General features: G+C 36.9%; 1 protein-coding gene across 9 annotated transcripts in view; it reads left to right on the top strand.

The window, feature by feature from the left end:
• Positions 1 to 20,663, top strand: part of tcf12 (transcription factor 12) — a 330,257-nt gene that overhangs the window by 229,540 nt on the left and 80,054 nt on the right. For 8 of the 9 annotated variants that reach the window (XM_043677463.1, XM_043677462.1, XM_043677467.1 and 5 more), the window contains 3 exons: positions 195 to 334; positions 9,232 to 9,373; positions 9,601 to 9,665. In XM_043677463.1, coding sequence (XP_043533398.1) covers positions 195 to 334; positions 9,232 to 9,373; positions 9,601 to 9,665 — 347 coding nt within the window. The remainder of the gene's footprint in view (positions 1 to 194; positions 335 to 9,231; positions 9,374 to 9,600; positions 9,666 to 20,663) is intronic. The other variant, XM_043677468.1, reaches the window with a different exon arrangement.

Here is a 20,663-nt window from a genome sequence, read left to right as displayed (position 1 = left end):
TCGCGGTCCGCACCCATTTGAAGTGAATATTTTTCCTTCCAAAAACTGATCATGATGTTGTTTATGGATCAATGTCATGATTGTACATAACTTGTCTTTTTCAACTGTGGTTGGTAGAATTAGATACCAAATACAAAAACTTAAACTTTTTCAATTAAATTTCATTAATAAAATATCTTTTGTCCCCCACTTAGAAGGAAATCACAGTTCTTCTGATCTTTGGAATTCAACAAATGGAATGCATCAGCCAAGTTATGGAGGAATGTTGGGAAGCTCTTCCTCTCATGTCTCTCAGTCTAGCAGCTATAGCAGTCTGCATACGCATGATCGCTTGGTAAGGATAAATTGACTTCTTCAGTGAACTTTTCTCGTATGTATTCCACAGTGTGTTAAAAGCTAGTTAGGTTTTAGGTATCTACTGAAGCATTTCAATATCGTTGTCTATAAAGATACAAAGGGTTTAATCTGTCCATTTCAATAATCCCTCAAAATGTATGTGATTCAAACTACTTATTCATGTATTCAGTAGGCTGAATACAAGTTCAACATCAGTGGTTTTATCTTTTAATATGGGAAGACATCCTTAGGTGTTCATATGATTTCAAGTAAGTGACTTTGCAAAAATGAAAGCATGTGCAATTTTGGCAACCTATTTATATTCATATCGAATTGTTTAAGAAGTGCTCAGCAGTGATAATAATAGGTATAAAATCTAATTGTAGAATAATGTGTCCAGGAATTGATACTGGGCCTCAGCATTTCACAATAATTATTAATGACTGAAATGAAAACATTGATCTTCAAATTTGCTGATTACTCCAAATAGAGTAGTAAGTACTTCAATGGGAACAGGATGTAGTGGGTGTTGATGGATTGATTAGCCTAATTTATTGTCGGTGGAATTCAGTGTAAGATATATGAGGGCATCCAACTTGGAAATAAGAAAGCTAGAGTATCTTCTATGTGGTGAAAAGCTACAAACTGCTGGGGAATAGGTCGTAAGAGTTCATGTACAGATATTGCAAAAAACTAGTGCATAGATTCAAAAGTTGAATGCAGGTCGCATAAACAAACCAGCTTTCTATTCAATTAAATGTTTAAGAACAAGGAGTGATCAAAGAAGGATGTTTAAGATGATAGAAGAATTAGATAGAGAGAAACTACTTCCCATCATTTCTCTCTCCTCTCTCCTTCTGCCACATCTCTACTACATCTCCACCAACACACACAAAAGAAAAAAAAAAAAAACTGCTGAGGATTGCTGATGGACATTTTCAATCTGAGATTGATAATTTTGTTGGGTAAGGACATTAAGGAATGTGGAATCAAGGTTGGTATATTTTTAAGATGCTAATCATTCATGATCTATTTTAATACTGGAACAGGCTTAAGGGCTTGAATAGTCTACTCCTCTTCCTATGCTCATGTCACTGGATCAAAGGAACATTATGAAGAGGGTTGTTTGGTCAAAGAAAGAGGTTATATGAAGAAATGGGTAATTTTTTAAAAATACATTAATTAGATGTGGATACTGCATGTATAGCTGGCACTTATTGATCATTACCTTATTGTCGTTGAGGAGATGTTATTAAATTGCCTTCTGCAGTTTTATTTAGTGGAAGTATTCCCACAGTCGAGATGCGGTGCTGGAAAAGCACAGCAGGTCAGGCAGCATAGAAGGAGTAGGAGAATCGATGTTTTGGGCATAAGCCCTTCATCAGGAATGATGAAGGCCTTATGTCCGAAACGTGATTCTCCTACTCCTCGGATGCTGCCTGAGCTGCTGTGCTATTCCAGCGCTACACTCTCAACTCTGATCTCCAGCATCTGCAGTCCTCACTTTCTCCAAAGTATTCCCACAGTGCAGTTGGTGAGGACTTCCAGGATTTTGATTGAACTACAGTGAAGGAAACATGATATATTTCCAAGTGTGGATGATGTAAGACTTCAAAGAAGTGGCAGTGTTCCAATGTGCCTTGTGTCTTTGACCTAGTCTGTAGAAGCTTTGGGTTTCAGAGCTACTTTGGTGAGATCTTCAGTTCTTTTAAAAGCTAGACACTGCAGTCACACTGGCTTGTGATGATGCATTGGGTACCAATAAAGCAAGCTGGATGGTTTGGAGCTTGCTGTGTGGCTGGAGCTGTGCACACACAAATGGAGATTTTTCATCGCATTCCTGGTGTGTGCCTTCTTTTGAAGAGCATAAGAAATTGGAGCAGCAGTGGATCATAGAGCTGGACCGTAGACCACTCACCACCCTCAGAGGGAGGTAATTCCTCCACATCTCAGTCTGCCTCTTGTTACTGTGTCCCCTGGTTCTAGACTGTCAACCTGCACCCTTAGCCAGTTAAACAAACATTCCTGCATTTACCTTGTCAATTGCTCTATTAGAATTTCATATGCTTGAATTATTTCACCTGTCTTTCTTCTAAACTCCAGAGAATATAAGTCCAGTATATGTAATATTTGCATACAGGACTCTGGAATTATTTTGCCAAACCTTCATTGCATTATTCTTATTGCAATTATATCTTTCCCTAAGTCAAGACACAAACCTGTTATAAAACCTCTTCATGCTTACATTGAAATCCTCTTGCAATGAAGGCCAATATGGCTTCTTTATTATAAAACAAAAAAATCCAGGTGCTGATGATCTAAAACAAAAAAAATTAGAAATTGCCAGAGAAACTCAGCAGGTCTTGAAGAATCCATGGAGAGAAAACAGATTTAACGTTTGAGACTAAGGACCCTTCTTCTGAACCCTTTCTTTATTGCTTAGTATACTTGCGTGTTAAATTTCAGTGATTACTGAACGAAGCGAACGTGCAAACATGTCCTTGAGAGGTCCAGTACTCCCACTTCTCGCCATCTGTTTTTCTGACCAAAATGGATAACCTCTCATTTCTCCACATTGTGTTCATCTGCTAAATCTTTGACCACTCTTAGATTTTTCAAACCTTCTAGAAGCATCTTTTCATGCTCCTCATAATTTTCACATCATTTCATTAACTGTGAATATGTGGTAGGCAAAATCTATGCAACACTATGTATAATTCTCATACCCAGTTCCTTGATATAAATTGTGACTAGCTGTTGTTGATTATGCAAAGTCTTTGGGGAGTCAGGTGGTGAGTTGCTCACCATAGAATGATTAATATTTGACTTGTTCTGTATCCACAGTATTTGTGACTGGTTCAACTAAGTTATTCGTCAATTGCTGTCCCACCCCAATCTACCTCCACTAAAATGCTGAAAAATATGATGGGTTCCGTATTAGTCTTAAATGTTAGGGAGGCGTTTACCATCTCCATGTTGGATGTGGTTAATGTTTGGTAATTGATGACTTGGATATTACTTGGCATTTATCAGCCCAAGTTTAAATGTTGTCTCAATCTTGCCTCATGGACTGCATAATTCCTTGGCGAGTTGTGACTGATGCTGAATATGCTGCAGTATTCCTTTTCTATCATATGATGGAGAGAAGGCCATTGATGAAGCAGCTGAAGGTGGTTGGCATCAGACACTGCCCTGAGGAAACTTTTGCAGTGAACTCCTGTGGCTGAGATGATTAGCTTGTAACAACTGCAACTATTATCCTTTGAGTTAAGCTGGAACTCCAGCCAGTGGAGATTTTTTTCCCCTGCTTTGCACTTGGTTAAGTGCCTCAATGTCAAGGGCAGTCACTTTAATATGGCCAAAAGTCTAATGTAGCCTGAGGCCCAAGTGGCTTTTGCTGAATTCAAATTGAGGAGATTGTTGCTGACTAAGTGCAACTTGAAAACTCACACAACACCAGGTTATAGACCAACAGATTTATTTGGAAGCACTAGCTTTTGGAGCGCTGCTCCTTCAGGTAGCATCAGTGTAACTTGCTAGCACTGTCAGTGGGGCTTTCCATCATTTTACTTATGATTGAAAGCTTGTCTATGTGGTGATAATTGGCCAAACTAAACTTGTCTGCTTTTTGTAGATTGAGCATGCCATAAGAGGTTTCCAATTTGTCAGGCACATAGACAGAATTAGAAAGCTGTTCAGGGAAGAAATTGGAGAGAATGGGCCCAAGGCTGACTGCATGGGTTTCAATGGTAAAATGTTTCTGAATGGCAATTAAGGTTGAGCAATAAATACTGACCTTGTCAATGTGTTCTCTTCCAAGAATGAATGAAAAATAAAGTCTGGAATCAGAGGATTGGTGATTTCACAGGGGTACAAGGTTGGGGGAGAGAGGGTTGTGCATGGTGCATCAGAAGAAGGGGAGAGGGAATATAGGCATTTTAATCATGAGGACAAAACCTCTGGCATTGAGGTCTGAGATTCTATATATATTGACAGTGGGATCTGATGTGGGTAAACCTAAAAGCTGAAAAGCTTTGGATAAATTGAAGTGTAGTTACTTTGCAGTTGCAGTGTTTGGATATGTGTGAATTGAGCTGAACTGGTTGAGAGAAAACTCAATTCCAGGATGAAAGTCTGATTTCATATTTTCTACTTGTTCCTGTTCTATTCAAATTATGAGTATTGTGTTTAGGAACAACAATGACTATAATGGGAAATGCAACTGGAAGGAACAAACCTATTCTAACCAATTAGAAGCAATTTGTTAAAAGAATTACGTAAAGTGTGGGAGCGGTACGAATAAATATAGTTTTGATGATCAGGCTTAAGAAAGAGTACTTTTCTTCTCATTAAGAGGCTTGGCTTGAGACTGTTTGAGTAGTTTCAAGTTGCAGCAAATGATGATCAATTGGAAGGATTGACAGCACTTAGTTCAATAGCTGTGGTTTGTATCTTGTTTCCCTTTGCATTCAGTGAACTAAAGCAATCCTGTAGAATTGTATGATTCTGTAACTATTACAATTTTTAATGCTTACTTTCTAAAGGAGTTAATTTTTGGTAAGTATACCAGAATGCTGATCACAGAAATGGAAGTTGATCTGCAGAGTAAATTCCTACTTCTCTGTTTTCAGAAATCTAACGTGATTAGCAAAGGTCAAGTCAGTTAAACTTAAGTTGTCAGCTTAGTTTTTCTGGTTTGCATCCAAAATGTTGGATTGGGCTTCACTAAAAATATTTGACAAAGTTGTTGGTAATTATTTAGGAATGTAAAGAACTGCTGGGAGCAAATTTAATCTTGATTATGACTGACATCTGATTGTCAATTCTGTTGTGATTTTTTTCAATAAATCAAATGTTTGACAAGCTGTTCTTTTGGTCAATGAGATGTTTTAAGTTTGCTTTCTTTATCAATTATCTTCCTTGTTTGCTTGATTGTTAAGTATTATGAGATAAATAATGGTGAAGTTCTTTGTACTCTTCATAGCCTTTAAGACTGTTAAATATCAAACTTTCAATTGCATGAAATAGTTGAGTGTTGTTTATAATGGTGAAATCATTTTCTGTTACGTGTACATTGTCAAAATATTGAAACCATCTTGATGCCACCATTTTACCTGTTAGTTTCTCATTCAAGAAAATACTTGGTCTATTTTAATTTGAGTGGAGTTTTAAAAATAAGGCATAAGTAGAATTTGTATTTCTTTCTGAGAGTTATAAAGACCTGATCTAATGTTGGAGATTTAAGAGTAAAACAAAATAAGAAACAGACAAATAAGGCCATTGAGTCCCTTAAATTTGCAGTGCCATTTAGTGGAGTAATCGCTGATTTTCTACCTGAACATTTTGCTGTATTATTCCTGTGTATATTATTTTCTGTAAGACTATTTTCTCTCTGTCTTGAATATATTCAGCAACAAGAATTTTCAAGATCCAAAACAATTAAATGAAGAAATGTCACCTAATTCTGCTCCTAAATGCTAACCCTTTATTTTGAGACTGTGGACTCTCTGGTTATAGACTTCTCAATGAGGGGCAACATGCTCCCATGCTATCTGTCAAACACATTTATAAATCCATTCCATCAACTTTGATTCTTCCAAATTTTTGTGACTATAGGTCTAAATAGCCTCCTCTGTTAATTATTCCTGAGTGCACACATAGACAATAGCCTTATTTCTTACAGGATAATCCTGTCAGCCCAGAAATTGGCCTCATCAACCAAAGGCAAGCATTTGCTCCTTTGCGTGCTCTCGATATTCAGTCTTAGACCTTATTAGGAATTAAAATATTACATACAGTGTTATTTTCCTTTGCTTTCTGGGCCTGCATGTTAACTTACTATGGTCGTGTACAGTGACACCCAGGTTACTTTGATTACTAATGGTTTCTGCTCTTTCTCCTGCTTTATTCTGATTTTTAAAAGAAAAGTTCTTTGCAAAATGGACGACTTCACACATTATTATCATCTTCAATGTACCTATGTGTGGCCTCAACTGTTTACTGTTTATTAGCGATCTGAGTTATGGGATAGAAAGTCACTCATTGATATTTGCTGATGATGCAAAGATAGGTGATATTGGATTGTGGTGAAGGAAGACACATATGAAGATGATTAAAATCCCATGAAAACATATAGCACATGATCAGAAAGGATACCAACAATACCTTCCTTTCTCCTTAGAATACAAGGATATCAAAATCATGCTTCAGTTATACATTGTCCTGCTTACGCAACACCGAGGTAGTGCTTTAGGAAAGGTATGTTACCCTTGAGAGATGTTGGTGTTGAGTTGCCAGAAAGATAGATGGACTGTGACAGTTAAATTATGATAGAGTCCATAAATTCAGGGTGTATTACCTAGAATTTAGAAGGCCTGGGGTTGATTTCATGAAACCTTTCAAGGTATTGAGGGAAATTGAGAGGGTAAGTGAAGAGAAGCTATTTCTATTGGTTGACAGTGTAGGGGGCCGAGTCTGAAAAATAGCCTGATTTTGCAGGAGTAAAATTAGGAATTGCTGCACATGCTAAGTGAGGTCGCAGTTTGAAACTTGCTTCTGCAAAAAGCAATTGATGCTATATAAATAATAAATTTTAAATCTGAGGTCAATAGATTTTTGTTACTGAGAAAGAATTGTAGGGCATATGGAGTTAGGTTCCAGATCAGCTATGATCTATCTCATTGGTGGACTGGGCTGGAGACTCGAAATAGCCTTCTCTGTTTATTGTTCCTGAGTGCACACAGCTTTGTATATGCAGAGCAACTTAGATATGTTTCAATTGATCCTGTCATATGGAAAATGAGAGTCCCTGAGGCCCAAACACTGATTATTGTGGTATGTTGCTAATTGCAGCTTACCCAAAATTGAACCATGCATTTCTATTGTCTGTCAACCAATCCTCAGTTGAGACTGATAATGTTTCCAATTGGATGATTCTGTGTAACAGCTTCTTGTGTGCAAAATTCAGATACTTTTGAAATTCCAAATCCATTACATCTGCTTCCACCATTTTCACCCTAATCACACCCTCAAAAACTCAAATTTATCGAACAACATTTCCCTTTCATTAATCCATGTTGCCTCTGCCTAATCACATTATAATTTTCTAATTGTCCTGTAACCATGTTTCTAATGTAAAATTCAGTGTTTTCCTCATAGATGACACCAGGCTAATTAGCCGATATTTCCCTGTTTTCCCACTTTCTGTTCTTTGTTGAGTTGCAGCGTTACCTTTGCTACCTTCTAATCTTTGGGAATTCTGGCATCATAGTGATGACCTTCCAGAATTACTGTTTCTGTAACTACCTCTTTATGATCTTAGAATACAGGCCATCAGTTTCAGAGGATTTGTCATATTAATTTATTAAGTATTTTTTCTCATTAGCAATAATGATTAAGCACTTAGTTCATCACTATTTTCGAATTGATTTATTTAGGTCTACCTTGAAGACACTTAGAAAATATTTGTTTAATTACCTCGTGTCCAGCGTAATTTCTCCTGTTTCTGTCTCTGAGGAAACCATATTTACTTTAGCTAACCTCTTTTTATCTACTTAGACTACCTTGCAGTCTGTTTTAATTGTTTTGTTAATTTAGTCTTATAAACTGTTTTAACTTGTCAGCTTATCGTTTGCTAGTTTTTAAACCTCCTCCAACCCTCACTTACTCATGTTTGTATCAGCATTTTAAACCTCTAGCTTTCAACTAGCATTGTCTTTGTTAGCCTTGGTCAGACACTTCTCCAACACTTATTCTTTAAGGGAATGTACATTTGTTTCAGACGATTAGTTAATTCCTTAAATCTTTGCCATTCTAGATAATCATTGTATCTTTTAATCCAGTTTTTCAATTTTCCTCAGCCAACTCACCCCCCTCAATCCTAAATCCACTTAAGAACCTTGTTTGTGTTAACTAAATTACACTCCAGCTCAATATAAAGTATCTTGTATGATCATAATTCCTTAAATATTACTTTACTAAAAAGCTACGAATCAAACTCTTTCTATTGCACAATATGTGATCAAAAATAAACTGTTTCCTTTTGGTTCTTTGATGTGCCAGTTGAGAAACCTATTTTTGTATGCATTCTATAACTTATTCTCCACATTACTGCAAATTTGGTCTGCTGAGTCAATATGAAAATTAAACTCCCCAATGATCACTGTATCACCTTTTTGTTGCATGCACAGGTCATGTTGTGCCAAGTTTCACTGCAAACGTGTTTACAGCCTTCTGGCATACTATCTTGATAAAGCTGATTGTGAATGTCCTATGTGAAATTGTTTTGGGATTAATTTGTGTCCTGCAGCCTAATACATCATGCAATGCTGATGTTAGGCAGCTCAATTGCTTTTCTGTTCTCTAAAATATCTCTTCCAGTTAGTTCAGTTGCTTCACCATCTTTCCCACCTTTTTGCATTCGTAATGAACAGACCACAGTGTAAAGCAGCATGGAAATAGTGTTCAAAATACAGTTCAGCTTAATTTTCTGTTTCAGTGCATTTTTCCAGTGTCTGTTGCTTTGATTTATACAGATTGACAAATTACTGTTTGGTCGTGTGGCTTTCTGTGTGCCTTATAGTACCGTAATTTAATTCACTATATAACTCTATCAGCTTGCTGATTGTAAAAAAAAAAAATCTGCCAATTTTGCAAAGTATATGATGCAGTTCAGTTCAGTTCTGGTTCTATTAAGTGCTTTGAGTAATTATTATGTGAACAGATATATTCAAGTAAAAAAACTGTCAACATATTTATTAGGCAGTTCTGTTAATGTTTTGTGTAGCTTAATTTGAGCTTTCTCTGTGTCAATTAAGGGTCAATATTAAGCAGATACTGCTATATGATTTGACTTATTTTTTCCAGGGTTGTTATTTGGTGTTTTTATTTTTATAGAACTATCCACCACATTCAGTTTCACCTACAGACATCAACCCCAGTCTTCCCCCAATGTCTAGCTTCCATCGAGGGAGTACCAGCTCCCCTTATGTTGCAGCCTCTCACACACCACCAGTCAATGGATCAGAAAATCTTTTGGGTATGTTACAAGAAGCATTGATTTCCACGACCAAGTGGAAAGTAGTAATCAGCTAGTTTATAACAATTATGTTGCTTACCTCGCAACTACAAAATTACTGTCTTGTTCTTAATATTAATCCATAACTTTCATATCGCGGATGTACGGAACAATAATATTCAAGTGCAGAAAAATGCTGAACTTGTGAATAATCGAAGTGTTTTATGCTTCAATTATATTGCGTATAGGGAACAGAGGAAATGCAGCTGGGGGTTCACAGACAGGTGATGCACTTGGAAAAGCTTTGGCATCTGTGAGTACTGAATCAAACCTTTTAGCATCTTTTAAAAACTTACATTTCCCCCAAAACATTGTGAAGAAGCATAATTTCATTGAGAACTGAAAAAGACCTCACATCTTTGGTTTTTTAACCAAAATGCTGACCTCAGGGGCAGTGCTTTATCAACGTTGATATATGCTAATTTAACCCTTTGAGAACAGCAGTAATATTTCTGCACAAAAATCAGAGCATTTCAGAAATTGAAGTGAACGCATTCGGAACTTGAATAGAAAGTGTGCATGTTTTGAAAGCTGCAAGGGGCATTCAGTACTCAAAGGGTTAACTAACATTTCTAGTATGATTTTCTCAGATTGTATTTTTATAATTTCCTAATTTGAGTTATCTTTCAAATTTATTCAGTATTTTAACTTGTTAAGAAATGGCACTTGCCAGAAGGCTGTAAACACATTTGCAGTGAAACTTGGCACAACATGACCTGTGTAAAAGTGGTAACTTTTCAAAGTTTTGATGTATCAGATAAAGTAAAAATACATTCTGATACTTGAGCTATGATACAGTACTTAAATGTTCTGAAATGTTGAGTTTTACGTCATCTGAAATAATAATTATTGCAGTTCAGATTAAGGAAGTATCAGGTGACAGTTTTGAAGTTATAAAATTCTTCTGTTGTCTGGGAGACCTTACCTTTGGATTACTTCCAAAGGTTTGAATGTCTACCCCAGAAAGAATAGGTGTGGCATTTTGAAAGTTATATTAGAAACCAGAGAGAAGAGGTTTGTTGCTTTAAAACAAAATTGAGTATTAAAATATATTTTGTTCAAACATTATTTTTGAAAGAAAATTCAAGTATGTAAGCTTTGCAGTACGAACTTAGTAATGCTTTTAGTGTTGTACTAGGTATTTATAATTGTCGTGAACATTTTCAAAGATTGCCGGTTATTAAATGTTAATGAATACAGTTGATTAAATATGCTGGCAGTGCTGCACAACCTGACATTGACTAAATCAACATCGATGCAGGAGTTCTAGTTTGTGCTTATAGTGTTGCTACAGTTGAAATAGCATTTCATTTTTAAAAATATAATTTCAAGTTCACAAAAGTTTCAAATACTGGCTAATCAAAATTTAATTCTGGTTTTTAGATTAGATTAGATTACTTAGTGTGGAAACAGGCCCTTCAGCCCAACAAGTCCACACCGCCCCACCGAAGCGCAACCCACCCATACCCCTACACTTACCCCTTACCTAACACTATGGGCAATTTAGCATGGCCAATTCACCTGACCTGCACATCTTTGGACTGTGGGAGGAAACCGGAGCACCTGGAGGAAACCCACGCAGACACGGGGAGAGTGTGCAAACTCCACACAGTCAGTCGCCTGAGGCGGGAATTGAACCCGGGTTTCTGGCGCTGTGAGGCAGCAGAGCTAACCACTGTGCCACCGTGCCGCCCATGGTTGTTTCATGAAGTATTCTGTGAAAACAAATTCAAAATGCTATCTTGTAAACTTACTCACTTTTCAAAGTAAGAAACATGTGCAAGCATTTTGGGGTTACCACTACTAAAATTTTTAAAGAATGACAGCACATGACTGTATACCTTATTGTTTAGCACTTTGGTGCTAAAGAATTCTGATTTATGAATCAAAGTTGGAAGTTGACAGATCAGTGTTTTCATGCATTTCTTCTAAATTGTTGATTTTTCTTTTGCTGATTTTTCTTTTTGTCTTTCTTCAAATCTTCCGTGGGGCGGCACGGTGGCTCATTGGTTAGCACGGCTGTCTTGCAGTGCCAGGGACTGGGTTTGATTCCAATCTTGGGTGACTGTGTGTGTGGAGTTGGCACATTTTCCCCATGTGTGCATGGATTTCTGCCGGGTGCTCCGGTTTACTTCCACAGTCCAAAGATGTGCAAGTTAGGTGCATTGGCCATGCTAAATTGCCCATAGTGTTCAGGGATGTGTAGGTCAGTTCACTAGCCACGAGAAATGCAGGGTTACAGGTTTAGGGTAGGGGGTGGGTCTTGGTGGAAAGCTGTTCAGAGGGTCTGTGTGGACCTTTTGGGCCAAATGGCCTGTTTCCACACTGTAGGGATTCTTCTATGATAAAGGTATGGATTGCTTGTTAAGAGCACTGACTTCTTTCTTACCTTCTCCAGTTACATAAGATCCTCGATACTCAGTCTTGATATGTTCTTTGACAGTTGCAACTGAAGACCACTAAACAATTTTCTACCAAATATTTACAGTTATGAAAATTTAGAGGATAATTATGTTTTGAGGTTGTCTCTTAAATACAAGATAAAATGGCGTAGCAAATAGAATTATGTGATCTGTTTCAACAAATGTAGGTAAAAGCAAAGTGCAAAGACTGATGGAAATCTAAAAAACAAAATGAATATCTAAAACTGACTCCTGTTAGGAAAGCCTTTACCCAACTCAAGCCAGGCAAGTGCATCACCACAGCCTGCTAGTAGGGCTTCTGCAAAACCTTGCCTTTAAGTCTGGGTCCATGATATTTATGCTTCAGGGACTTTCAGTTATCCCAGCAGTACCTATGAGCCTTTTGGCAGTGCTCAGACTGAAGACTTGCTGGCTATATATTGGAGACACTTTCTTAGTGGTATTATTGCTGGACTACTAATTCAGAATCCAAGATAACATTCTGGGAACCTGGGTGCGAATCCCATCGTGGCAGATGGTGGGATTTGAATCATATAAAAATCTGGGGTTAAGAGTCTCATGATGGCCGTCAAACCATTGTCAGAAAAATGCATCGAGCTCACTAATGTCCTTTAGCGAAGGAAACAGCCATCCCTACCTGATCTGTCCCACAACAATGTGATTGACTTTTTAACTGTGTTCTGGCCAATTAGAGTTGGGCAGTAAATGTGCTGACCTGGCAGAGATGTCAACATCCTGTGAATAAAATTTTTTTAAAAGTTGGCTGGCAGCTCTCAGAGATGAGACCTCTTCCCAGACAAGGATGAAAATCTTGCCCTGAACAGTTATAGTTCTAAGGATGCTACAGGGAATCCCTGTTGTAGGAGCGTAACCCCTTGTCTGGGGACAAAGACTCAGGAGGCAGAGAGGGTTCAGGCACATGGCTGACTTTTATTAAAACTATAACCAGTAAATGCAGGGAGAGGGCCAAACGATCGTCCCCAAATCTGGCTTCGACGTGAGTACCCAGTCATTTTCTTAATCTAAGCTCAGATTGGAAGAGAGATCATTGACACGCTCTGATTTTTAAAGCAGTATATTTATACATTGTGTGTTATAATGATCTCATGCAACTTGGTTACTGTGCCTTCCTGCTTTCTCGATACAATCATCCCTGTGAAACACCTGATCAATGATGGACGGTCCTGTGGACAACCCTCTGTTTTCGTGATGCCAACAGTCATTGTAATCTCTAGGCCCTGGGATCTTTTTATGTTGCATTGCAAAGTTACTGACTGTTCTCCTTTGATCATGTTGCTGACTTATCTCGAAGGACTGCTTGAATTCTATTGTTTATTGTATTCCATTTCCTATCTTTATCAAATTCTATTATTTCTCTTATATAAAAATATTAGTCACAATATTAATTTTATTGTAAAGTATTATAATTATTTTTCTTAGCACTCTTTAGCTAATGAGACAAGATATGCCAGGCATCTCTTTAACATTTTCCCTTAGTGCTTTTAGCATAAAGTTTTATAAGGTGCTTGTACGTAAGATGGTGCCTTGTGTGTGGCGACATTGTACACTATACATGAGCGCATATAACATGAAAAATCAAATCTGGCATTCAGCACAACTCAGAATTCAGGGCTTAGTTTTAAACTGCTACTGATACATAGTGGCACAGTGGTTAGCACTGTTGCCTCACAGCGCCAGAGACCCGGGTTCAATTCCCGCCTCAGGGAATGTGTGGAGTTTGCACATTCTTCCCGTGTCTACGTGGATTTCCCCCGGGTGCTCCGGTTTCCTCCCACAGTCCATAAATGTGCAGGTTAGGTGAATTGGCCATGCTAAATTTCCAGTAGTGTTAGGTGAAGGGGTAAATGTAGGAGAATGGGTCTGGGTGGGTTGCTCTTCAGAGGGTCGGTGTGGACTTGTTTCCACACTGTCAGTAATCTAATCTAATCTAATCAAATTGAATTGAAATCTATCTCTGTGATTATTTGAAGAATCTTTAACTAAAGCTTATTGCTTAATATTGTAAATAATTTCAAGAAAACAGCCAATTTCTGCGAGACAATTTTAGCTGCTGTTTTTATGGCTGAACACATCCTTTCCTTGATGAGACTGGAATTAATTAATTCTAGTTTAGTGATCGTTCAAAGTTATTTTATGAGTCATAATTCCATCATTTCATCTGTGTTTGTTACAAATCTTCAAATGGTTCATCCTTGAATATTTCCTTATTAAGGCTATCTCATTGCGTGCTGTTCAGATAGTGCTCCCCTTTTCCTTGGAATACCCCTTCTCAAAGGCACTATTGTTTCACTTAAATGCTGAAGCTGGCTTTTTAAATCAGTTGGTCAACCATTTTGTGTCATAATGCTGAAGCAAGATTTTTATTATCAGTTGTTCAACCATTTTGTGTCTCTTATAAACAAGCAGCTCCAACACCTGCAATATGGATGCAGGTTTGCCCTCAATGTTTCAGTTACGGGTGTGGGACCATTGTCATTTTCTTACATCAGTGAAATCATATACAGCAGAAAGAATGTGCATTGCAAACGTAAATCTTAACCAGATCCAGACATGAATGCTTTGCAAATGAAGCAGGGTGCATCTTCCTGAAGTTATTGCCTGAATAAGTTAGCTGGTTTGAGAACTGTATAACTGGACAGAAGGAGAAAAGACCAGGGCATAAAAGATATGTTTTCAACTATGTTGCCAGTTATGTGACTGTACCATCCTGTGTTGGTTGACAAGAATAGCCAGGTTATTCCTTAAATTATTTGTCATTGTTGACTTTGACATTCTATCTGCTATATTAGTATCTATCACAGTCTGCAGTGTACAGATCTTTTTGTTTCAGTCCGTCTGTTTTCTTGAATTTGTGCAATTGTTTCAACTTTAGTTTTAGAATGCCATCGTTTTCTGAGGAAGAAAATACCTGTTTTAAACATGAGCAAAATATGTTTTCATACCTAGTATCAAATGATTTTCTTTCAAATATAATGGCACGTCCAAGTATTACCAGATTGCATTCGGTTTCAGATTTAGTGACCTAATTTTGGAGGTTTTTTTTAAAAAGAGCGGTTGCATAGTTAAGTTTGTAAATTAAGGTCATTTGATAAGGGAAGCTTTATGAAAATAATTGAAACATGCTATATGTGTTGGAAGCTTTTCGTGTTGCTTTGAACACAATAAAAGCTACCATGCCCAACTTTATGCTAAATATTGAAATTGAGGATTATCAAGCTGTGCATTGAAGAGTCTGAAACACTGTCAAAAGGAAGAGAAATTCAACAATTGTTGATATGTCAACAATGGTTGATATGCCTACTGTTGTTTTAAAAAATGTATAGTTTGCAAAATTGCAGTTGTGCTTCTTGATACCACAGTGATTTTTTTCCAGATTACCATTGTGTGATTTGTGGTTCACATTGGTTATCTGTTCATACTGCAGATTTTTATTATTCAAGCTGGCCTCCTTGAATGTTTAATTGCCATTTTTAATTTATTCAAGGAATGTAGGCATCATTGGCTAGGCTGACCCTTAACCAAGGGAGGCAAGTTCAGTTTTTTGTTCTTAATTTTTTTAGGTGACATAGTTACGATGAGAATAAAGGACATTGTCCGGGAAGGTATTAGGTTATGTAAACCATGTGTTTAGTTTACACTTGAATCTATGATTAGAAATGTGTACATAGAGGCAAGTGAAAGCTTGAGTTGTTTATCATTAAAATAACAAAATTACATTTCGACAGCATTGTCTGATCTCCGGACTTTCTAGCATTTTTACTTTGCAATTATATGTCAGAAACTTGAACTTGAACTTCTGGTATAATGAACAATATTAGCATGATTATTGTAAAGTTTATAATCAAGCTGAAGATTGTATAATCTGACTTTTGAATGTCATAAACCTAGCTGAAGGCCATGAAGACATATCATATTCTAATATAGTTTATGTTTTTGATGGTATTCTGTGACGATTTAACAGATGCCATGAATCTGAAAGCAGCCTATATTTATCTGCTTGGAGCTAATAGGTGCCAAACATGTGTAAATACTTAAGGATGTAACCATCTTCCATGTGCCGTTAGTCTGCGTACTGTTACCTGCTACTTATCCATGCAAACATCATTAAACATCCTGTTTTGTCACAGTTCTGGTACAAAAAATAAAATATGCAGACAAATTAAATTGTAATTGTGCTATCACCATTTTTAATTTTCTTTTAATCGTTCACAGGTTGAGGGCATCACTGACAAGGCCAGCATTTATTGATTTGGTTTATTATTGTCACATGTACCTAGGTACAGTGAGCAGTTTTGTTTTGTGTCCAGTTCAGACAGATCATAACATACAAAATGCGTTAGGGTAATAGGGTGAAGAATACAATGTTACGACTGCAGAGAGAGCTCAACATCAACAAAGAGTGAGGTCAATATTAAATTAAAAATTTTAGAGGCCTATACAGAAATATAATAAGAGCAGGGAAGAAGCTGTTCTTAAATTTGTTGGTATGTGGGTTTAAGCTTTTTTATCTTATCATCGGAAGAGTTTGGAAGAGATTATAACCGGGGTGAGAAAGGTCTTTGATTATGTTAGCTGTCTTTCTGAGGCAGAGAGAAGTATAGATGGAGTCAATGGACGGAAGGTTGGCTTGCATGATGGACTGGGCTGTGTTCACAACTCTCTGTAGTTTCTTATGGTCCTGGGTGGAACAGTTGCCAAAGCAAGCCATGATGCATTGGATAGAATGCTTTCTGGAGTGTATGTATAAAATGTGGTAAGTCTCTTTATGGACATGCTGAATTTCCTTTGCATCCTGAGGAAATAGATGTGTTGTTGTGCTTTCTTGAACATAGCGTCAACGTGAGTGGATCAGTACAGATTGTTGGTAATCATCACTCCTAAGAACTTGATGTTGTCAACCAAGTCCACTTCAGTACCATTGGTGTAAACGGGGCATGCCCTCCACCTTGCTTCCTGAAGTCAATGACCAGTCTTCATTTGATAACTTTGAGGGAGAGATTGTTATCTTTACACCATGCTGCTAAGCACTCCTGTATTCTGTCTCATCATTGTTTGAGATCCGGCTTACAAAGACGGTGGCGTCAGAAAAATTGCTCATCCCAGAGGGTGGTTAAGAGTCAACTCCATTGCTGTGGATCTGGAGTCACATGTATACCAGACCGAGTAAGGATGGCAGTTTCCTTCCCTAAATAGCTTTAATGAATCGGGTGGGTTTGTCCAACAATTGACAATGGATTCATGGACATCATGACACTCTTGATTTCAGATTTGTGTTGAAATCAGATTCCACTGTCTTCCATGGCAGGGTTAGAACTCAGGCCCCAGAACATTGCCAGGGTCTCTGGATTTTCATTACATCAATAATAGCACTAGGCCATCGCCTCCCCAAATACAATTGGCATTCTTAGAGACTAAATGTGCACCAAGTATTTGCTTACACAAAATTGAAACTGAGAATTTAAAAGTGGGCATGGATTTAGATCTTTCAAGAAAATCAGATACCTCCTTACTTATCAGATCAGGGTAAAATATTGGTGATGCAAGAAACCAGCATGCTGCAGGTCTGGCAGCATCTGTGGAGAGAGAAACATTTAACATTTCAAATATGGTATGACTTCTTCAGAGTGTGAAATGTTAGCTCTCTTTCTTTCTCCAAATGCTGCTAAACCTGCTGTGGTTCTGCTACATTCTCTTTGTTTATTGCCTTAATTTTGTTAATTGTATCATCAGATCAAGCATTCTGCTGAATGCTGAATTAAGTATTGCTGGTAGACACATTGGCCAAATGTCAATATTTTGATATTATCCTCAAGAAAGGATTTTGGGGTTGAGTTATAATTAAAGTACTGCATTAAAACTGGGTAAATTTACACAATTTTAAAAGAAAGGCCAGAGACTCCTGTCGGTCCAGAGTTTAGAATTCAAATCCATAAAAATCAGAAGACTGTGTTTCTGCTGGAAGTAGCCTGAAATAAAGCATTGCTGCAACAAATATAGTCTGGTTTGTATTTTTTCTTTGATTTTAAACGAGATCATTAAGAGTGAGCTAAGTAGGTTTGACTTTTTTAAACTATTACTCTTCATAATGGTGAAGGCAGTTAACTGATGAGTAAGTCTATGGCCTCACACAAAACACTTCATAATAGTTGAGGGCTGATGTGAAGATTCAGTTCAGATCACCACGGAGTCCTATTACATCCTTGGTTTACATTATCTGTAATTGGATAATGGCAGCATGGACTCACTTCTGAACTCAAAGCTTGTGGCAGTAAGGAACACAACTGTTGTTGATCCATTGATGAGACAGAATTTCATAGAGTTAAGCATCATCAAAATTAGTCATGTTTCTTGTCTAAATGCCTTTTGTCAAAACCTCACTATCCATCTCTTTTAATTTCTCTATCTGCTCACTCAAGTTGAACAGTGTACTGTCTGACCTATTGATGTGAACAGTACACTTGCATTGTGGCAGATTTGCTAGAGTTTGCAACCAGTGCATCCATCTGTTGCTGAAAGACTTATTTGTGCATTGATAGTTCAAAGTTAAACCATTCAAAAATCCTCTTTCTTTCACTTCTGGTATTACTTTGGAGCAAGTGCAACTCAGTTCTTTAGTACATCCTCACCACTTGGTATTTTTCATTTTAGACCAAGCTTTGAGCTATCTCCATCTGGTCTAATGGGTCTCCATTCATCAACTTTTACAATTCATTATTTTTTTCCTCTTCAAAGCCAATCCTGACAACTCATTATCGCTTCTAATTCTGATATTGTGTTTCTGTTCTTCTAGTGAAGCATTTTAGAATCCTTTATTTCATTAAGAATATTTTTAGATTCAAGTTGCCTTGTGTATTGGAAGGGGGCAGAGACTAATGATCAGACATACCTTGTTCGAGATAAAATTTATTATGAGTAAAGACCAGAGAAGCAAAATGTAGCGATTGGAAAAAAAACATTGAGGGAAGCTTATAAATATATAAGTGATATTGGACAAAGTTTACTTAGTTTAGTGAGGTCTAAGGGCACAAGCCCATATCAGTAAAAACTAAAGTCAAAAATCACAACAATCAAAATACAGTTCTATGCTATACTGAGTGAAATTGGGTAGTAAAGGATGAACTTTTTCTTAAGTACTCATTTGAAATGAGGAATGCGGTCTCCTTATAAGAGTTAAATACTGGCTTGGTAACAAATTTGATTAGAATCAAATTTTTGGATTGTGTGAATGTAAATGTTGTCGATGCTGTTTTGACTGCATTTAGCTTTGAATCATTGTACCCAGTTACGTTGCATCAATTAAAACGAGTTAGTGGAAGTGAGTTTCTGGATACCAAACATGATATAAAATGACATTTTCACACCACGAACTAATTTCTTGTTTAAATCAGTGCTGGATATTTCTTGTCTAAAATATATCATGCAGAGAATTTTAAATTATCATTCAGTTGCAGGATATGTGACAATTCAATGTTTTTGTGAATTTTCATATATTGGTTCATGCAAGTGTGTTTTACTCTTGTCTGTTGGAAGTGAATATAATTGCAATTATTGTAAAAATATTATGCATGTTTAACCAAGGAAACCAAGTATCTTTTCATAACCTAAGTAAAATGCATTGTAAGTAGAATGGAAGACAGTCAAATTCCATGGATTATAGTCAATACCCAGTTTAAAATCTAAGTTTTTATGCCATTTCTGATTAATTTTACTAAATATTAATCAAGCAATATTCCTTTAAAGTTCTGCCCACAGTTTTGTAGTGAAGCAAAAAAATTCCCTATTACCGCAAGTTCAGAGTACTGTACATCGACACCCAAAAGGAGTTTTTCAAAGCTTATTTTTAAAGTATCACAACCTTAATGTAACAATGGAAGTTCTTTTCCTTTTTATATGAAATAGTTGCAAGAATGCTGAATACCATGTTGATTGAGTTTGTTCACTCAAGATAACTCGAATAAATAATGCGCAGCATAAACTGAGAGTTCAATGAAATCAATATAGTAAAGGTTATGTGAAGCTTAAATACAGTGTATATCTGAGCAAAAGGAACCAATTAGGTAATAACTGTAGTGATAGGTTTTTGGGCAAATCATTCCATGGGTATGGTCATTATCCTTCTTTAATTCTTTAAGTGGGAATATTGATATTCCACCCCAGTGGTGTAATGAATCATCAATGATAAATGGTGCCATATTAACTGTGTGAGAATTGGATCCAATCATTTGAATTTCTTTTTATGATGTTCCCATTTATGCATCAAAGCACCTTGATTAAGGATTTAGATCTGAGTCCATTCTTTATTTTAATTGACTTCATGATACACTTTGACCAAACAGTCACAGGGCCATAATTTTTTTTATTGGAGTTCTGTCAGAATGTGGAGAAATGAATGAATTGATGGACCCAGATTTACTTTAGAAGATCTCCCTCATCATCCAGAGCATTGAGAATGTGACCAACTAATATTGCACAAATAATTATGTTGAAGTTCCTATAAATTTTAAGGAGTTGCTTTCTTTCTAGCTGTAATTAACCAAGTTAGTCAGTGCTAACCAAGGCTTGTGGAGCAGTTAACTCTGTGTTTTGGCTAATGAACCTGTGTTGCAACAGTCCATTATGAAGTGTTCTAGCGAACAAAATCAAGCAGAAGCCTTGCAGTGTATACATCTACATGGGGAGAGTTTCAAATCACCCCTAGCAGAAGTCTTTTTGTTGGGAAAGGACATGTTGATCAAAATGAGGTTTAAAGATCTTTCAACAGGAAAAAAGCCTGAAATTTGCCCCAGCCAAAATGTCCAAAATTGCAC

The sequence above is a fragment of the Chiloscyllium plagiosum genome, chromosome 36 (genome assembly GCF_004010195.1).
Source record: "Chiloscyllium plagiosum isolate BGI_BamShark_2017 chromosome 36, ASM401019v2, whole genome shotgun sequence".
Taxonomy (NCBI): Eukaryota; Metazoa; Chordata; class Chondrichthyes; order Orectolobiformes; family Hemiscylliidae; genus Chiloscyllium; species Chiloscyllium plagiosum.
The sequence above is the reverse complement of the archived record's forward strand: the minus strand, read 5'-3'. Positions and strand labels throughout refer to the sequence as shown.